At 46.0% G+C, this 20925-nt stretch overlaps 1 protein-coding gene across 1 annotated transcript in view; it reads left to right on the plus strand.

Moving 5' to 3' along the window:
• Positions 1–20925, plus strand: part of LOC133115008 (protein shisa-6) — a 100874-nt gene that overhangs the window by 77610 nt on the left and 2339 nt on the right. Inside the window, exons 5-6 of the mRNA XM_061224706.1 lie at positions 13419–13472; positions 16819–16944. Coding sequence (XP_061080690.1) covers positions 13419–13472; positions 16819–16944 — 180 coding nt within the window. The remainder of the gene's footprint in view (positions 1–13418; positions 13473–16818; positions 16945–20925) is intronic.

Here is a 20925-nt window from a genome sequence, read left to right on the forward strand (position 1 = left end):
TCAAACACAAAACAAGATGGTTAAAATATTATTTTTTATGTCTGGTATCACTGGTGCACAGCTGATCGTCGATTTATCTTAATGCTTGGTTTGTTGTAAATATACATTACAAAATGCCAACTTAACCTTGCTCTTTGCAATGTACTTCTGAACTTCGCCTTCTGAACGCCTTTCCACCAGTGCGTACAGCGCAATCTCTTAAAACCTCTAGACCAGATCAGCGATATTTTTCACGCCCAAAGCCATTAGCTTCATTTTCACGGAACGATTGGGCACAACAGAGGTGTGAAATATGGAGGAGCGCCACAGAAATCCCCACAGGCCGCTGTCTGCAACATCTCATCACTGCTGCCTGTTCTGTGAGATTAATTTCATAAGTTATCACCCGCCAGGACTGCGCATTAACGGTACGCAATTATGCGCAGCGCAGTTACACACGCGCAGTCTCCACGGACAGACAGCATCCATGCTGAAATGGAGTGCGAGTGCGTATACGGGGGTTTGTGTTCATAACTGTGTGTGGGTTTACTGTATGCCCTATACATTTTCTACGGTGCGTTTCCATTTTTCTGAAAAGCCCGCGTGTGCATTTATCCGTGAAATGATGTAACGGTACTAAGGGAATGTATCGATTATTTTCAGGGCAATACATAGCGACCCAGTTGTCATGGTTACCCTTCCAGTACTATCGGTGCAGTCCTCTCCGTTTTCTCCCTTGTGTTTCCCGTGCTACGGCGTGGTGTATTGTTACTTGTGCTCTCGCCCGAACGCTAAGGTCACACAAAGTCGTTGCTTCAATTTCAGCTAAATGACGCAAGCGGCACCGTTATGAAATCCGCAGAAAAGGCGCACCGGCACCCTCGACTTTGGAACCATGCATATTTGATGCACATCGATTTAGATGAGGAATAGAAAGAAGCCAGAGTGGCTTTAGCATCCCACGGCATTAAGAGCCTCCAAAAGTGTGATTTAAGACGGCAGTGGGACCTGGGGGGAGGGGGAGGGAGGTTAGATAAATGCGAGGGCAGGCGGCCAAGTCATCTTTCTTTCACCGAAATGCTTGTAAAAGAGAATGACCCCTAGAGGAGAGGAAGGCGAGAGAAGAACAGGGTTATTAGCAGGGAGCTTGCCTCTCGCCTTTCCCCCCCTTTAAAATGCGGGACGGAGTAGATTCATGTTTACCGCACTATGGAAATGTTTGCATTCACGTACAGCACCCTGTTAGTCAACCCTACCAGGAACAGAACAGGGGAAACAGTCAACACGATGGCGGATAGGCCGCCTGTAAACCGAAGTAAAAACAGAAATGGGCCAAGATAAACGGTTCTCCCGCTTTCACGGTATTCAAATGCGAATCACGTTAGGAACCAAGCGTGCAACGTCAAAGTGGGTGAACATATTATGTAGAATAGAAGATGTCTGTTGTTCGTCCCCAACACTGCAGAACCCATGAGACTTAAAACCAGCGGACTTACCGGATGACGGTGATTCAACCTGGCCACAACCAGGTGATCGCTCGGGGTCAGTCCAAGCTCCTCGCGCGCTTTCGTTGAACTTGTTTTTAATGTTCGCATGTTGTTTCCTCGCGATTCGCTAAACAAATAAAGAAAGGGGAAACATACTTCCTCCGCGGAGAACGAAAAAGACAACAAACATAACAATACAAAAAAAAAAACCTCGGGAGGAAAAAAAACGCCGGTATTGAGATGCCAATAAATACATGAATAAAAAGTTTATCGTCGGAGACACGACTGTCCACAGTTTTGCAACATAGGTCTGAAATGCAAAACAGTGCATCATTATACACGACCTTACAGAAAAGAACGACCAGAATTCTCAACTAAGCAATGTCAATTTCAATGTCTTCTGCTCCTGAAAATATTCTCTGTTGTCTCCATTTTTTCCATTTTAAAACAATTTCGCGCCATTAGGCTATAAGCTACATCCTTACCCTCTGACCTGGCAGATCAGGTGGACGGAGGGAGGAACTACCGCAATGCAATTCTAAAAAAGAATATACTGGTTGCGTGCAGATTTCGAATACCATGAAAAACATATTCACACTTTTTTTTAGAATTCATGTACTGAAAATGGCACAACATGCGCGCAAAATGCATAGGTGCATTATTTCCCGTTTGAATTATCTGCGGATTGGCCACTTCCAAGTCTCTCTGTCGGGCCGCAGGTGAACGTGTACCCCTGTCCCCTTCATGTTGTGCAATATCTTTGGCCGACATTTTTGTTTCTAAAGAACTCCTTAACCAACATAAGGCAGAGGCTCAAAATCACATCATCACAGAAAAGTATTCCATCCAAACGCTCAATCTCTCATGAATATGGGTGTGTGAAAGCTAGTGGCGAAGATCGGTGGGGTAAGAGAGCGACTGTACTTTCGCAGTTATAGGGAGTTCATCGCTGATTCAGCCCGGGTCATGTCGGCTGTGGGTTAAACATCTAATTAAAATGAAAATAAATGTTGTTTATTATTTTATTCATGAATTCACTGTCGTATTTGTTTATTCTGAATTATTCTGAACACAGCATCAGTCTACGTAATTTACATGACAATATCTCGTTCACTAATTCTTGAATATTCTGACTAATGACATAGGTTTAATATTAGATTGCATGCAAATGAAGTCAATATCTTAGAGAAACAGTCTTTTAATGTCAATGTAAAACTTTTATATGCTCTGTATAAACCATTGTCAACACAGCCTACACAGTTCTGAATATCAATAATCATTTAACTGACAAGATGTTTCAAACACTGGCGAGTTTACTCTCAGTCAGAAGACAATGGAGAAGGAAGGACTGTAGAAAATAGTTTTGTGATAAATCATTACTGATGACAAAGAAACATCTCATTTTCTCAAGTACAAATATCTTCTTCCAGAACATGAAGTGCTAAAATGTTAAGTATGAAATCATTTGCACAAGAGTATTATTAATTATTTTATTAATGAGGCACATGATAAATGAGCTCAATGTATACAGTAATTGTAAGCTCTTTCAAACACATAGTCTGCAGACTGACAGACACTTCTATTCATTCTCGTATTCTCCGCAGCCTTTAAAGCGGGGCAAACACACTCCTGTGGAAAAATGAAATCAAGAGAAAAAGTGTTTGCTTGGAACAGCCTAGGACTCTCAAAGTCTTCGAATGCCTCTGTAATTGGGGTGTTTGCCACCGGTATAGATTTTTGTTTTTTAAACTCCCCAACTTCCCCCCTTTTTGCAGGAAAACATCTCGCCCCATTGAGATGTTCACATTGATCGGAATGATTAACGCTGATTGTTAATGTCTTTGAGGCCTGTTCAACAGCCATTAAAGTTGATTGATGTTAAGCACCGATTGCAGGGTGAGTTCAGTGAATCCAGAAATGGGCACAACTGCGTGCCCTCGCTGACTCACTGATCAAAGAAGTTTGCGGTACCTCCCTACGGAGGGTACAGCCTTTTGATTGGTTCGTGTACTGGTGATTGACAGCATGGTTCCTTCACCGAGAACTGGTTTCTTCAACTGTCACCGCAAATTCCCCAGGGAAACACACAAACTGGAGAACGGTCCGTTTCATTAGCCATGAACACAAAATGCCAAACATTCATGGGATTGTATGGATCACATTTCACTCAGCCGCACTCATTCAGCCAGCAAATCGCTCTTTAATTCATTCTCTCAGGCTTTCAACTTTTCATATTTTTGAAAAACACCCAAATGAGCAACGCCCCATCTAAACTATAAAAAACCAAAACAAATTCATTTTGAACGGGCGAGACATTTAGCTCCTTCATTCAAGACTGGCACATCTCTAAATGCCGGCGTGCATTCAGCCTCACCTCATAATTATAAACTCATTACCGGATCTCCATTGTAATTTTCCAGTTTGGAGCGTCTTTTCAATGGCTGACATTTCTCCTCCATTAAACTGTGCGATAGCATCTCTCATTAACGCCGCCCCGTGTAGAAAATACAAATATAATCAAGGGAAATGTGTTCAAACATTCAAATGGAATTATTTACACAAGCGTGGTCAGATATTCAGGGGGCAGGGGTCAGGTTGGGCATTGTGCGCCTCTACAAAAGCCAAATGCAAAGCCGTTCCCTGGACATTGTCTCCGCACGGGGGAAAATATCGTCGCTCCTCCTCCCGGTGTGAAAACCAGGGCGGGGTCCTTTCCTGTCTTCCCATCTGACATATGGACGTATGACGTATTACATTATTGGCTACACCGGGATTAGAACCACCGACCTTGCGTCTCACAGTCATTCACCTTAACCACTACGCTACAGGCCACCCCCGTATGGCTCTTTTCATTCTGCAAACTTTAGAAACGATGTATTTTGGAAGAATCCTTTGTCATAACCACCAGGGCTACACAAGGCTAGACTGAAGCACAAGTAACGTGGGATGGGCAGTGTTCTGGGAGAGGCCACGTGGTGATTCTCCTGGAGACACCTGGCTGAGAGGAGTGCTTGAGAAATTACATTATTACGTTATTGGCATTTGGCAGACTCTCTTATCCAGAGCGACAGACAGTTGATTAGACTAAGCAGGAGACAATCCTCCCCTGGAGCAATGCAGGGTTAAGGGCCTTGCTCAAGGGCCCAACGGCTGTGCGGATCTTATTGTGGCTACACCGGGATTAGAACCACCGACCTTGCGGGTCCCAGTCATTTACCTTAACCACTACGCTACAGGCCGAAATCAGGCTGCAGGAGTCATGAAACTGGTCTCCAGAACAGGGGGAAAGGGGCCAGTGGACTGAAACGGGCGACTCTTTAATTCTATGTCACATTTTCCCCCCTACCTGACCATAAGCTTCTTGTACACTGGGGGGGCCTGTAGCCTAGTGGCTATGGTACATGACTGGACCCAGAAGGTTGATGGTTCAAGCCCCAGTGAAGCCACAATAAGATCAGTGCAGCTGTTGGGCCCTTGAGCAAGGCCCTTAACCCCACATTGCTCCAGGGGGGATTGTCCCCTGAGTAGCCAAATCAACTGTAAGTCGCTTTGGATAAAAGCGTCAGCGAAATATAATTTATTTATTGTATTATTGTTAAATTGCTAGGGGGAGGTGATAAATTGTTTTCATTTTGCTGCCAGTTGGCAGTGGTAAATGTCTCTGTTTAAGTGTGCTTGTGTGCGTTGGTTTATACAGTCCCAGCCTAATCTGGCTATTCTAAAGATCTCCGATACTTTGGTCACAGATTACACAGTATTTATTTTAACTTTCATAGAGTATACTTCAGAACCCTTATGAATATTACATAGCCTCTTTAGAAATCTGTCAAAAGTACATGCAATGTTTTATTAAAGATGACATAATAATGCAAAGTTAAATTTTGTTCTCAAAGGTGGGCTGCACCATGCTTGTAAATTATATTATGCAAATGAGTTTCTGTGACATTGCAGGATGGCTTTAGTAATGCATACCCAGCTTGATCGTATGAGTAGAGTCCGGACTCTTCCTGTTTCCTGTGAGAGCAGCATTTAACAATGATCAGACCCTATAGGAATGTTTAAAAATCTTTCTTATACCTGCAATAAGAAGCGACTGAGTACACCTGACTAATCAGAAACAGCTGAGAAGCCAACTGTCCGATTACTTTCGGTCCCCTAAAAGGGAGGGAACAAAAAGGGATGCGATTCCGATATGGACGCACACCCTCAAATTGAAGGTGACAGTGTGCACTTTAACCGCCGTTTCATTTCAACTCCGGTGTGCTGGAGGACAGAGCCAAAAACTGAAATTGCACCACCGTCCAAGTTACTTACGGACTGTGCTGTCCGTTCTGTATGGAGGTTTTTTCCCCTCAAAGAAATTGAATGTTCCAGCGAGTCCACTGTAGAATTCTGTGCTGTGTTTTGGTCGGACCACACTCCAGAAAAAGACACAAGCTTGTCAGGCGGCCTGTAGCGTAGTGGTTAAGGTAAATAACTGGGACACACAAGGTCGCCGGTTCGATCGCCGGTTCGATCCCCGGTTCACTGGGGCTTGAACCATCAACCTTCTGGGTCCAGTCATGTACCATAGCCACTAGGCTACAGGCCCCCCCAGTGTACAAGAAGCTTATGGTCAGGTAGGGGGGAAAATGTGACATAGAATTAAAGAGTCGCACGTTTCAGTCCACTGGCCCCTTTCCCCCTGTTCTGGAGACCAGTTTCATGACTCCTGCAGCCTGATTTCAGCCTGTAGCGTAGTGGTTAAGGTAAATGACTGGGACCCGCAAGGTCGGTGGTTCTAATCCCGGTGTAGCCACAATAAGATCTGCACAGCCTTTGGGCCCTTGAGCGAGGCCCTTAACCCTGCATTGCTCCAGGGGAGGATTGTCTCCTGCTTAGTCTAATCAACTGTACATCAACTGATAAGTCTGCCAAATGCCAATAATATAATGTAATGTAAGCTCTAACAGAACACAGAGAGGATGACTCCAATGTCACACACAGAGGACGTATGAAGTAAGACTTGGGCAGTTATTCTCTTCCATTGAGCCTCAGTAGGCTTTGAGTATTTATAATAGTTTTAAAAAAAAATAATGAGTTGAAACCAGAGTTGCTATTTCGAGATAGATTCTGCTGGCCTGTTTAAAAGTGAATTTGATGCCTCAAATGATTTCTTCACATCGAGATATTAATGCATGGAATGGCTTGGGTGGGGTCTGTTGAACCCTGGGATCTGATGCCATGATAGGCTCAGAGTGACATGTGATCAAGCACAGGTGACCAATGGCAACGGAGGATTTTCGTCGGGACCCAAGGCTTCCCGTCGCGTGTGTGGAGATGGATCCACATTTGACCCCGTCGACAGAGATGAAGCATATCTAGGCAAGGATAAAGGCAGCTTTGAATGATGTTACTTCTTGTGAAATTGAAGAAGACATCAGTTAAATCTGTGCTTATCCTTGCTAAGCAACTCAATGGAACCAGCAACCTGCTTCTGTTTTCCGAGGAACATCTGCCGGCATCCGAAGGGCCGTGTGTTTTACGGAATTAACTCAAATTGGATACAGTGTAAGCGCGGCCCGTGGGTTTTATTCCTGAGACGATTGTGTCATTCTGTTTTCCAAATGTCCAAGTGTCACGCTTTGATTGTCTGTACACATATTTTACATCATGGTGCAGTGGGTAGCACTGCCGCCTCACAGCAAGGAGGTCCTGGGTTCGAATCCCCGTCGGCCGGGGCCTCTCTGTGCGGAGTTTGCATGTTCTCCCCGTGTCTGCGTGGGGTTTCCTCCGGGTACTCCGGTTTCCTCCCACAGTCCAAAGACATGCAGGTTAGGCTGATTGGAGAGTCTAAATTGCCCGTAGGTATGAGTGTGTGAGTGAATGGTATGTGTGCCCTGCGATGGACTGGCGACCTGTCCAGGGTGTATTCCTGCCTTTCGCCCAATGTATGCTGGGATAGGCTCCAGCCCCCCTGCGACCCTGTTCAGGATAAGCGGGTTGGATGGATATTTTACATCGGGTGCATCTCTTTCATTTGATAAGAACGCCACTCTCATGATTACATTACCGTAAAGGAAGACTTTCTCTGCACTGATAGGTTTTAAATAAATTAATGTATCTTTTTATTTGTGCTCATATGATAGCTTAAAAAAAACTGCAGCCACAGCACCGCAATTAGGAGTTAAACCTGGAGACCAACTTTGGATTATATTACCAGTTAAAAATTCAGTGTCTAATCATTGTAAATGATTTATGATTTAATATGTTTCTGCAAGATTAGTAATTGACCAATATATTAGCATGCTGTTTTCATAGCTGTACAAATATGTTCCAGTGGTTTTTATGAAGGTTGTTGTTTTAGTTCTTATATAAACTGGTACACAGCCCATGGCAAGTAATAATTTAAGACATAACCCACTCACATAATTCCTTTTTTTAATAATGAAATGGCCTTTAACCAAAAATGTAATAACCTTTCCTGAGAGAAAAAAATAATCAGCCACTGCAGTTCTGAGTTTACATCGGTAAACAAGCAGTGTGACCCTGTCCAGGAAATGCATGTTGAATATTACAATTGTTCAAAGGTGTTTACAACTGTGAAATTATGATTCTGTTTGCTGCTAGACTTACTGCCCTGTATGTCTTTGAAGGTGCTCTAATCTACTTGCATCCTGCCTATGTAATGATGCACCACAGGTGTGTAAACAATGTTTGTTTGAGCAACAGAGAATTCTTGGCATCAGATGTGCCAATTCAGTGGTCAAAGGTGGGACAGCAGATTTTCGAAGCCGACACACGCACACACGCACGCACGCACGCGCACACACACGCACGCACACATTTTGTCATTGCACAGTCAGGATGTCCTTGTTCAAGGGCCTTGTTGAACAGCAGTCGCTGAGCTGCTGGTTGAACGCTGGGTGCTAATGTCCCAGATAGTGAAGAAAGCCATGGTAAATACCCGTTCGCAACACGCCATGCGCCTTAATTAGGTCAGGCACAGTCTATTTCGGGAATGGCTTGGGGTCCCCATGCCTGTGTTTGGAGAACTCTGTACTTTTACCTGGTCTGGAAGGCTCTGTGTGAAAACTGTCCCAGCCACAGTGTCATAAGCTTAATGTTACCGAGAAATGAAGACCTAATGCACCGGCAACTGTAAAATCATCAGCAAAAATGACCTGTTATAATTATTGTGTTTGCCCTGCGAATATTGTCACCCAGGACCCGTGTTGTGCAATGCGTGTTTTGCTAATATATAGAATGTACCTAAAAAAAACTATATCTCTTGGATCAATAGTTCCCGAGTACATTTGAATTGGATTTGAAGCCCAAAGTGGTCTTGTTGTTGAATTACTACTTTGAGTGCTGGCCTTGGTACCAGAGGGTTAAAAGTTCAAATGTTAATGGCGACCCTGCTTTTGCAGGCAGTGCTGAGGTTCCAAGCCTGAATCATTAAAACCCCAGACCGCGTTCGCCCAATGTTCACATTGGGGGCTTTTTTTTTCCACAACAGTCCGCATAATATCAAACAAGCTCTGGCTGTTGAACTGACCAATTAATGCGACATTAGAGTCGTGCACTACCGGGAGTGATGGAGACGGAGGAGGGGAGTGAGGAGCCTGGGCCACTGTAACTCACGGAGCATCGATCCCCAACCCGGGGAACCGGATCGCTAAGGAGACGGAGATTGGGCTAGAGCGCATAAAGAGGGGGGGTTGGGAAGGGAAGATTCACTCCACACAGGAAGGAGCGGGAGATCAGTGGATGTCAGGTGGGAGAAGAACAGGGCAGAGCGCAAACTCGTGTTATTAAAACCGATTTTGGTTCGGCTCTTTTCGGAGTGGAGAAGTGTGTAATATCTGTCCGCATTAGGCCCAGATAACAGCACGTCATACGCGCATGAATAAGTAATGCACAGTAATGTAACGGCACGGGATCAGGTTGGGTTTAATGCGTTCTGCGGGTTTCGAGAGCGCATCTTAAATCTCGTTAAAGTTTCGCGGCCTCCTTCGCCCAGATCTGCAGGAGCAGAGGGGGGAGACAGCCTCCTGCCGGCAACGGGCCTGGCCCGGGCTCCTTAATCCCCCTCCACGGCCCCCGTCTCCACGCAGTGAAGAAATATTTTGGTTTGTTCACGGGGGCAGTTGGTGAATGTGCGGTCGTGAGAATTATACGGCGTTTGTATGCAAAAACGGCCTTTTAATTGCCATTTCTTCTCTATTGTGTATCTTCTTCTTGCTTTCCCTGATCAACACATTCGTATGCAAAAATGCCCTTTAATTGCCACATCTTCGGTATTGTGTATTGTTTTTGTTTTTTTCTGTTTTGCCTCATCAGCATGCAACATGTTCATTAACCGCACCACTGAACCCCCCCCCCTCCCCCAATCCCCCCCCTCCCTTAATCCCACTGCCGCACACCCTGCTAATGACTGGCCACTGTATCATAGCTACATAACTGGACCCGGCAGTGCATTGTGGGACACTTCACCTCCACTGGAGAGTGACTTCAGTGCTGGGCTGACTTCTCTTAATCGTTTGGCACCCGGGAACAACAGAGCCCTGCCGTGGGTGTGCATTATTTTAATACCTGTCACACAGTAAACACGAAGACACGGAGGGCAGAGGCGTGTTCGCTTGCGCTGAGAGGGCGTTAATCGAGCGTTTCGTTAGGGTTCTGTGTACCCATAATGCAGCAGTGTTTGGCGTGTGAAAACAGACCAGCGGTAACCTTGTATCCATAGGAAGCGTTTGACCGAAATAACCTGAATTTGAAACCCTCTTGCTGTATATTCCAGGTTTGGTCCATCGTGTATACATTACACTGTACAATCACTTAGCAAATCTGCTCATCCAGAGGGATTTATAGAAGCAGAGAACATCAATGTTCATCTCAGGAATCCAAAGGTTCAATAACAGAAGGCCCATCTATAATATAACAGAGGTGGAAAGTCCAGGTTCAGAAAGTGTTTCTAAACCGAATTCTGATATGACGTCAACACAGCATTAAAAGCTGGGGCTAAAACAAAAACTTGCACCCTCCCGGCCTTCTTTGGATAGACTGGACACCCCTGCTCTAGACGAGCAGACAGGAAAGACGCTCTCTTAGACAGAAAGCGCTGCCAGCCGTCGCTTAACCTGACCCTGAGGTCCAGACTGAGCCGTGCAGTCGATACATCAGAGCAGAGTCCATCTCGTTTGTAGCCCTGCGCTGGCAGACCGACTGTCCTGAAGAGTCACTTCATCCAGGTGCTCTCTGAATGCAGAAACAGAGCCATTACGTGCCTGACCCCTGACCCCCGACCCCTGACCCCACACCCGGCCCAACCGCCACGCTACGACGTCCCCCCCCCCCCCCCTCCCTTTGATTGTTGTCTTGGAAACCGTGCGTGACATTTACAGACTGAGCTGCTCACGCAGCATCTCCGCAAGGCCTTCAATGGAGTGCCACCGTCACGCCGATTGTTATTGTTTTATATAAATCATAATAAAACAACGCTCAGGGAGCTCTCACTGTGTTAATTTCTTGGGGGGTTTTTTTCCGTCACGAGAGAGCGTGAAAATGCAGCCCTTCTCCTCGTGTGGCTGGAAGTTCTGTCAGTGGAAGCCTTACAGCGAATGTGGACTTGTAAAGAAACCGGCCTGTCAGTCCGCATTAAAATTTAAAGGGGGATAAACTCAATAATAAACTCTGTGGAGGACAGTTCAGCATTTCATATCGTATCTCTGGATCTCTCGCTCTCCCTCCGTCCGTCCCTCTCTCTCTCTCAGCCCTTTCTCTCTCTCCCTCTCTCTCTCTTCTCTCTCGCTCCCCCTCCATCCCTCTCTCTCCCCCCTCTTTCTCTCTCTCCCTCTCTTCTCTCTCCATCCCTCTCTCTCCCTCCCCCTCCATCCCTCTCTCTCTCCCCCTCTTTCTCTCTCTCCCTCTCTCTCTTCTCTCTCCCTCCCCCTCCATCCCTCTCTCTCCCCCTCTCTCCCTCCCCCTCCATCCCTCTCTCCTCCTCTCTCCCCCTCCACACTCCTCCTCATATGGGCCTTCCAGTTTAAGCACAGTTGGATCCTCCCCAGGCTCTGCGCGCCGGATGGAGAGTCTCAGGGCTGTCGGACGGTGGTCTCCCACAGCAGACCTCCCTCGCCCCGTAACTTCATCTCTCTCTGTGGAGAAATGAGAGAAATCCTCCGTGTTTTTCTATCTGAGAAATAACACCGTCGTCCGTTTCACTGGAACAGCTCCGCGGGAACACCACCGCGGTCTGGGCGTTGTGTTCCCACAGCTCCGGAAAGAAAAACTCATGCGAACAGATTATCGGCTTACCCTGGGCAGCCACGAGCGAGGGAGACGCTTTAGCACTTTATCTCACAGCTAACGCCACGCCAATCTAATTGGGGATCTGAATTAAATTTTGAGTTTTTGGAATAACGCCAGCGAGGGTTTGAAAACAACAACAACGACGATGAAGACGAGGGACCGCTAGGTTTGTTTACGGCGTGCGAATGATGCGCAAACACGCCAGCCAAATGATCCATACGTCCAATCAAAGGCACATTTCCCACTTATTTGTTGTTTTCTCGCTCAAAAAAACAGCCCTCGGTGCGTTTTTAAATTGGTCCGTTTTTAAAGTCATCGGCCAGCTAGTCCCGAATTAATGAGGGCGCTACTCTAAAACCCCTCGGAAACAAAACAGACTTAATACGTACTTAGGGTCTCGCAGAAATTGGGATTACATAAGACTGCATCCGTCGTTCTTTGTTCTTGTGGTATTTTCCTCTGCAGTCGTTAAAAAGTTAACAATTTCACAAACCTACTGTCCAATACAATTTGTCCCCGGAGCAAAGTGCTGGATGAAACTACAGGATAAGTTGTTTTCACGGGAAGAGAATATCGCGACTTACGGTTGATTAGACTAAGCAGGGGACCCCTGGAGCAATGCAGGGTTAAGGGTCTTGCTCAAGGGCCCAACAGCTGTGCAGATGTTATCGTGGCTACACCGGGGCTTGAACCGCCAGTCTTTCCGGGTCCCAGTCATGTACCTTAGCCACTAGGCTACAGGCTGCCCCAGTCATGTACCTTAGCCACTAGACTACAGGCTGCCCCAGTCATGTAGCTTAGCCACTAGACTACAGGCTGCCCCCAGTCATGTAGCTTAGCCACTAGGCTACAGGCTGCCCCAGTCATGTAGCTTAGCCACTAGGCTACAGGCTGCCCCAGTCATGTACCTTAGCCACTAGACTACAGGCTGCCCCAGTCATGTACCTTAGCCACTGTCTCCCTGCTGAATGAGTTGAAGGCGAGGCAAAGGTGTGGCGGCCAATCAGGATGCTTGCCCTCTCTGAGTGCATTATCCATGGCTCTTCTCTCATAATGTACACTGAGGTTTGCATTGTCCATTGTCCGAGTTATTTATGCTAATCACAGGTGTGATTATTTATTGACAGTTTTCACATTATAATACAGGTATTTGGCGGACGCTGTGATTCCGCTGTACGGTGATGTGTACCAACACATCTTTCCTCCTCACAAGCGCAGTCAAGGCTTTAATAACATAAATTTGGAATTTTAGTGTTTCGCCCCAAACCTTCCAGATTTCTGAATGTTATATTCCCTCAGTCGCAAACCACCCCGTCAAAAGTTATCTGTGCGCTATGTTCTTTTGAGCACCCGTAATCTTATTCAGTAGATTTCACTCGCTATGCTGAAAGCTGTGGCTGGGCTGTCCAATAATCCCTAACTCTGTGTGATTCTTCTGACAGCTTTCCAATGACATATTATTGTACCATGACTGTGCTTTAAAAATAACACATGTCAAGACAAGCTAATATCAAACTTAGTATCTCAATACATGACTGTCTAAATACATAAATTGTCATGGGTTGTTGATTCGCTGTGCCCCGTCTGCAGACAGATATGAATTTTCCTTTGTTCAGTTTCTATCTCGGATTTCTAATAACGGTACTCTTTCTCTTGCAGGTGACCACCAATACAATTACAATCATCTGGAGCTCACCCATACACCGAAAATTGGTAAGGACGTTTTAATGAACCATCCAGGGGCCTGTGAACGGCAGCTGGGCGGTCTTTAATGGTTCCTAACTGGGACACCTGGGGGACGCCTTTGTGTGGAGTGTGGGCTTGCCCTCCAGCCTTGGAAGGGTGGTGGAGGTGCTTGTGCCAGAGGTTCCATGGGGGAACTTGCCCATGGCACCATCGCATTGCCCAGTCAAACAGGACAGGATAGGGTAGCCCGGCCCTGTTACATGCTTTCAGTTTCCATGGTAACTTCAACACTTGCAGTCTTCATGTACCAGCTGCATCAGTTGGTACCTTTGGGGTGGGGAGTGGGGGTTGGGTGGGGGTAATTATACCCAATTGTACTTTTCCAAATATGTACATACGATCCCAGAGAGTTGGTTTGTCTAGTTGGTTTTTCTAACTGATTCTGTAAAATAACCCCCAACTTAAGTCGCTTGGGGTGTAAACCCCATTTGTCGTGGACAACCCGACAACACACCTCTGAACTGGGCCCTATATGATTGGGATGGTACGCCAGGAGACGTAATTTAATTTCCTGTCAACTGCTGACCATCTCGCACCTCACGGACACTCCACAAGCGCGGACGAGCTGATTAAGTGTGAAATTACATTTTATATTTCATAAGGCAAATAAAATTCTGCTGGTCGCCGGCTGCCAGGCCAGGCGAACTGGATTACATGACATTACGTTTTTATCCAGCAGATGCTTTCATCCAAAGTGCTGTACAAATAAATGCATGTCAAGGTCGTAGAACATATACAGTATAACAGGTTGGATAAGCTGCAATTCACCAAGAGTCAGCTGTACAGCCATGAACATTATTTCCAGTGGATATTCTCTGTAAGATGCCAAGAATTTAGTAAATAATTCATGAATTGTTTCGTGGCTACACAATTTCACTGCAGAAAAATGGTTGTCTAAACAAGCATTATTTTGTCTTGTCATAAGACATACGTTTTTTTTTCTCTCAAGTAGAAAATATTAGCTTGTTTTAAGTCTTTAAGAAATTTTGGCAAATCTTGAAATGAATCAAACTTTCTCACCTCATTGGCAGTTTTTTTTTAATCTTATTGAGCAAAAATAATAATACAAGACTAAATACCAGACAAAGATACTTGTTAAGACTTTTTTTTAAAAGTTTTTGCAGTGATGTTCTTAAAAAGATCAAGATTCCAAAAGTTGTTTGTGCATGCTCTTCCAAATTTTTTATTTATTTTATTCATCTGATATCTGAAGGTCAATATACACTCAGTGAGTGCTTTATTAGGTATTTATAAGACTCTTTTCGACTTATTAAGTCTGCTGCTGCATCCACTTAGAGGTTTGACACATTATGTATTCAGAGATGCTCTTCTGCATACCACTGTTGTAAGATGTGGTTATTTACGTTACTGTCACCTTCCTGTCAGCTTTGACCAGTCTGGCCATTCTCCCCTGACGTCTCTCATTAACAAGGCATTTCTGTCTGCAGAACTGCTGCTCACTGGATTATTTAAAAAAAGATTTCCACCATTCTTTGCAAACTCTAGAGTAAGTGAAAATCCCAGGGGGTCCCAGTTGCTAAGATACTCAAACCACCCTGTCTGCCACCAACAATCATTCCACGGTCAAAGTCACTTAGATCACATTTTTTCCTCATTCTGATGGTTGATGTGAACATCAACTGAAGCTCCTGATCTGTATCTACGTGATTGTATGCATTGCACTGCTGCCAAACGATTGGCAGATCAGATAGTCGCATGAATAAGTATGTGTCCCTAATAAAGTGCTCAGTGAGAGTAAACTCGTGTCATATTCTTCCGAAGGGCATCCTGTAAGAGAACACGAATAAATGAATCATGAGACTGAACTAATCCCTGGAAAGGAAATGAAAAACCCAGATCGTAAATTGTGGCTGAACTGAACGAAATGAAAAACACAAAAAAAAAATTAAAATAATAACTGTGGCTCTTAGCTGGTCCACAGACTCCGGGTTTTTATTGAAAAACATTAACTACTTTTGTCACCTCCCATTTGCCTTCTAAATGTGGCTTTTCATTGGAAGCGAAAGCTTTTTATTTGTTCCTTAAAGTGTGGGATTATTGAACCGTCACACTGTTCGTGCAGACGGGATGCGCCTCGCCTGAAACTAACGAGCTAATCTGGGGCTCGTCCCTGTCTGTCTTCATTCATCTAATGAGATGTAATTGACCTCAAACCCAGCAAACGTCAGGCTGTTTTTCGCCCATCCGCCGGACGATTTTTCACGCCCCGGACTGAGGTCCAGGAGCTGTACGCTCACGTTTTCCGAGCTGTCATTCCCGATCGGAACGCCGCTCCGACCGTGGAATCCGGGGCTCCGCGCACGGTCTCTCTCGTCTGCCATTTAAGAAATTAATCTTGAAAGCCATGATTCAATATTTCCATCCCTAATTAAGCCTTCATCTAGCCACAGCTAAAATTATTTACATGTAATTAGTTTAACACATTCACACATATACACACACACACACACACACAGACAGACAGACAGACAATATCTGCATACCATATATCAGTGGTCTCCAACCCTGGTCCTGGAGAGCTACTGGCTCTGCAGGTTTTTGTTTTGTTTTCACCTTAAAATCAGTGCCATGTTGAGACCCGGGTAACCAGGCGAGGTGAGTTAACTGTGTGATTAACTGCTCTAATTGATTCATTAAACTGGGGTGTAACAACAGAAACCAGCAGATCCTGTGGCTCTCCAGGACCGGGTTTGCCAACCCCCGCTGTATATACAATCACTGAGCACTTTATTAGGTAGGCCTGTACACCAGCTTGTCAGTGCAAATATTTTATCAGCCAATCAAGTGGCAGCAATGGAGTACACACCCGCATGCAGACGTGGTCAAGAGGTTCAGCTGTTTTTCAGGCCAAATGTCAGAATTGGGAAGAAATGCGGAATAAGCAGCAGCAGCTGTTAATGGGAGACATCAGAGGAGAAGGGCCAGACTGGTCAAAGCTGACAGGAATGCAAATAACCACACATTACAACAGCGGTCTGCAGAAGAGCGTCTCTGAACACGCAACGCATCAAACACCTAAGTGGATAGGCTACTGAAAAAAAAGTGTGCTCTGTGTGAGTGTACATACAAATAAATGCATGCATTTTTATTTCCTTCATTTATCAGGGACAATGCAGTTCACAGTTTCAGATGCAGTCCGTGTAAGGTTTTGCGAAAAATCTCACTCTGCCTCAGTGATTCACACCACATGATTCATGTACCAAAATGATATGTCCAAGACATTAGCATTGTGCACTAGTATACTGGCTGCTGTGGCCTACCTCTGTGGACTAACGGGTTCCTCTCCCCTCAGAGAAAAAGCGGATGAACCACATCCTGACCTCTCAGACAGAGCCGTATGACCTGTCCTTCTCCCGGTCCTACCAGAACCTCTCCCACCTGCCACCATCCTACGAGATCGCCCTGAAACCAGACCTCAGTAAGTGCCCTCTCCCTCTCTCTCTCAAAACATTACGCTCCTGTTCTTCTCAGACCTCAGTAAGTGCCCTCTCTCTCTCTCAAAGCATTACGCTCCTATCCTTGTCTCTCAAAACATTAAGCTCCTATACTTCTCAGACCTCAGTAAGTGCCCTCTCCCTCTCTCTCTCAAAACATTACGCTCCTATCCTTGTCATTCAAAACCTTACGCTCCTATACTTCTCAGACCTCAGTAAGTGCCCTCTCTCTCAAAACATTATGTTTCTATCCTTCTCTCAAAACATTACACTCCCATCCTTCTCTTTCAAAACATTACGTTCCTATCCTTGTCTCTCAAAACATTACGTTCCTATCCTTGTCTCTCAAAACATTACGTTCCTATCCTACTCAGATGTGAGTAAGCGCCCTCTCTCTTAAAACATTACGTTCCTATCCTTGTCTCTCAAAACATTACGTTCCTATCCTACTCAGATGTGAGTAAGTGCCCTCTCTCTTAAAACATTATGTTCCTATCCTCCTCAGACCTCAGTAAGTACTGTCTGAAGGGATAAAGTCCCTATCTTTCATAGACCTGAGTAAGTACTTCCTCCAGGGCTTAAATTAAGTTGTTACCCTTCTCACACCTGAATAAATACTCTCCGAGGAGCTTAAGGTCTTATCCTTCTCAGACCTGAAAAAGTACACTCTCCTGAGCTTAAGTGCCTACCTTTCCGTAGACCTCAGTACACTCTCTCAGGAACTTAAGTACCTACCTTTCTTTCTCAGACCTGAGCAAGTACTTTCTCAAGGGCTTAAGTGCCCACCTCTTGTAGACCTCAGTAAGTATGTGTCAGCTCCACATTTGTGTGTTGCACCGCCTGGTGAGCCTTGCACAGTGACACATCTCCACAAACATTACATGGATCACGCTCGGAAACAAAGGCGGAGCGGAGGAACGTTTTTTTTGTTCTTCGGGGAACAACTGTACCCTGAAAGTGCAATTATATTCTATTTGGGCAGTAAAAAAAAAAGGTGCAAATGAATTATCTATTGCTGCTGGCTAGGGGTACGATTTAACGTACCTCTCGGGTACCACCACCCCGGTGATGAGCGTTTGTACCTTCATAGGCATTTTATTGTCTGAGAGTGACGTAAATATCGCGGTCTCCCGTGTCTTTAGAGACCGGCGAGGGGGACGTCGTGCGCTGACGGCACTCCGTCTCCAGGACTCCCGAAGCAGTGCGTGTGAAATTAATACATCTACGAGAGCGACTGTCTGTCAACACGCTTAACTCACAACGCACCCCTCGTCTCCACTCATTACCCTCTCCGGTGACTCAGGAGCGGGCCTCGTCCTGCCCCTGTGACTCACGTCCGCAAGCCGCGCATCCATTACATTTACATTTTACATTTTAAGTCATTCGGCAGACGCTTTTAATCCAAAGCGACTTACAAGTGCATAGGTTCTACCATAAGTCAGAGCATCACATCCAGAAACTAGCAAAATACACGTGAAATGCTGTTCTAAACATAGTTGTCATCATAAGTGCATTATTTTAATTGAATTTTTTTTTTTTTTGGGGGGGGGGGTTTAGACAAGGATAGGGATATCAGAAAGGAGGGGCAGGGGAAATCAGGAGGGAGGACTAAGGTAGAGTTTGAAAAGGTGGGTTTTGAGTCTGCGTCGAAATAAGGGGAGGGATTCTGCTGTTCGGACAGTGGTAGGCAAGTCATTCCACCACTGAGGAACCAGAACGGAGAACAGGCGTGAACGTGCAGCTCGACCGCCAGGTGCACGTAGAGAGGGAGACATTAGCTCCGACCGCGTTAGCATTTCCGTACGCTCTTGTGCAAAGTCACTTACACAACCTATACGTGCTTTTTACATACAGGCCATTACACAGCCGGATGTCTCCCAGAGAGATTTGGGCTAAGTGCCCTACCCAAGGGCGTGAAGCCGGCGCCCCACCTGGGAATCCAGCCTTCTACCTCAGCAGTATATGCCCACTCAGCTTATCAGTATACAGTTATTTAGCTTTAACTTACAGTTGATGAGACGAAGCAGGGGACAATCTCCCCTGGGGCAATGCAGGGTTAAGGGCCTTGCTCAAGGGCCCAACTGTGCAGATCTTATCGTGTCTACACCGGGATTTGAACCACCAACCTTCCGGGTCCCGGTCATGTACCTGAGCCATTAGACTACAGGCTGCCCTCTTCACCATTATCCCACCGTGTCACCTCTCCCAGTCTTCATCAGTAAAAATGTCTGTTTGAATCACAGTGACTTTACTGACCCTGAGCTGAATCCACAGCCATAGATGGTTGTTCCTTCTCCAACCCCATTTCGTAGCAGGACTGAGCCGTTAATGAAAGCTTGCACTTTGCTCAGAGCCAATAAAAACACTCCTGTGTCGAGCCCAGGAGGAGGCAGGCCCTGATGTGCAGGTGGCAAATTAATTAACAACGGTTATAAAACGGGCTGTTTTCGATCCTGGATGCTGATTGGCTGAGACGGCGTTCTCCAGTGACAGTAAATCTGGGACAGGAGCAGTTAATCAAACGGCCTGTTTGTTCACAGCATCAGGCCACGCTCAAACCGTTACTACTCACAATTAATATCACAAAACAAATATCATCGTCTCACCGTCCGTTCATCGTTTTGTGTTTTGTAACCGTTTTATAATTAAGCAATATGTCACGCAAGTCCGCGCTGTATTGAAATTAGCGTTGTCGCCTAACGACGCACCTGTAGCCATGCCCGTGTTGTCAACACAGCACAGCCCCGTGTATTGGTGTAAACCCAGACACCGCAGAGGGGCAGAGAATGAGCAAAAGAGCAGTATCGTGCCATTCCATCTCTAAACGAACCTAATTCTGACTCCCACCCCCCGTCAGAAATATGGCCTAGCGATCGAGTGGCCGGCGTGGCTTTGTGCGACGTTCGGTCTCCGTGGCTCCGCGCCGTACGGGATCGATGGCGGACAGAGACGGATACGCCGCGTATTGAATTTAATCAGAGCGAGTGGAAGCCTTTCGTTAATTATCTCCAAGCGCCCGGCCGGCCTTCAGTCCTGAGGCCTCCCTCCCGGTCACAGTCCAGGAGCGCGCGCGCTTTCGATCCGGCGAGTCTTCACACGCAGCCGAGGGCGGAGGACGGAGCAGACCAACACGCTCACCGACACGGGAAACACGTCAGCCTTCACAAGTATCTTAGTCTCATATTAATGAGTCTAAATGAGACAAAACAAAAATCTGCCAACGGGGTGAGAAAATTTCACTTGTAACTTAAAACTTAAAGCAAGCTCAGCTTGAGAGGATGAAAAATAAGACCGTAAGTCTTATGACAAGCCAAAAAAACGCTTGCTAAGTGTAGACTCTTGCTAGATGTGAATCTCGCATCCTTGAGATGACAAAGTCTTGGCGCAGAGGACCGGTCGTTGATGACGGCCTGTCAGGCGGAGGCTGACTGTCGCCTCCTGGCTGACGGAGGACAGAAGGGCGGTTTATGAAGCTGTCAGAGGGCGGCCATTTTGTTGTCACTTTTATTTTCCCCTCCTTGAGAAATCGCACGTTGTATTTCACGATGTTGCCGATGGCAGCGAGCCACGGCAGTTTGTGTAACACAGTGTCCACAGGACCCGTCAAGCTGACGACACAAGGGTAACTGAGGTGGACACCGTGCAGGTACATCTATATGAGCAAAACTATATGACTGCCACAATATCTTCGTGAACTCTCTCTTAGGTACTTATATAGTGTCTATCCTGTCGATGCCTCTCATTCACCCATTCATACTCACACCAACGGCGATAGGCTGCCATGCAAGGCACCGACCAGCTCGTCAGGAGAAATTGGGGGTTAGGTGTCTTGCTCAGGGACACTTTGACACACCCAGGGTGGGGGATCGAAACGGCAGTCTCCCGACTGCCAGAAGACTGCTCTTACCTCCTGAGCTAATGTCGACCCCATATCTTGGCTAAGGCGCGAATGTCTTGGTCATGTG

This window comes from Conger conger, chromosome 16 (genome assembly GCF_963514075.1).
Source record: "Conger conger chromosome 16, fConCon1.1, whole genome shotgun sequence".
NCBI lineage: Eukaryota > Metazoa > Chordata > Actinopteri > Anguilliformes > Congridae > Conger > Conger conger.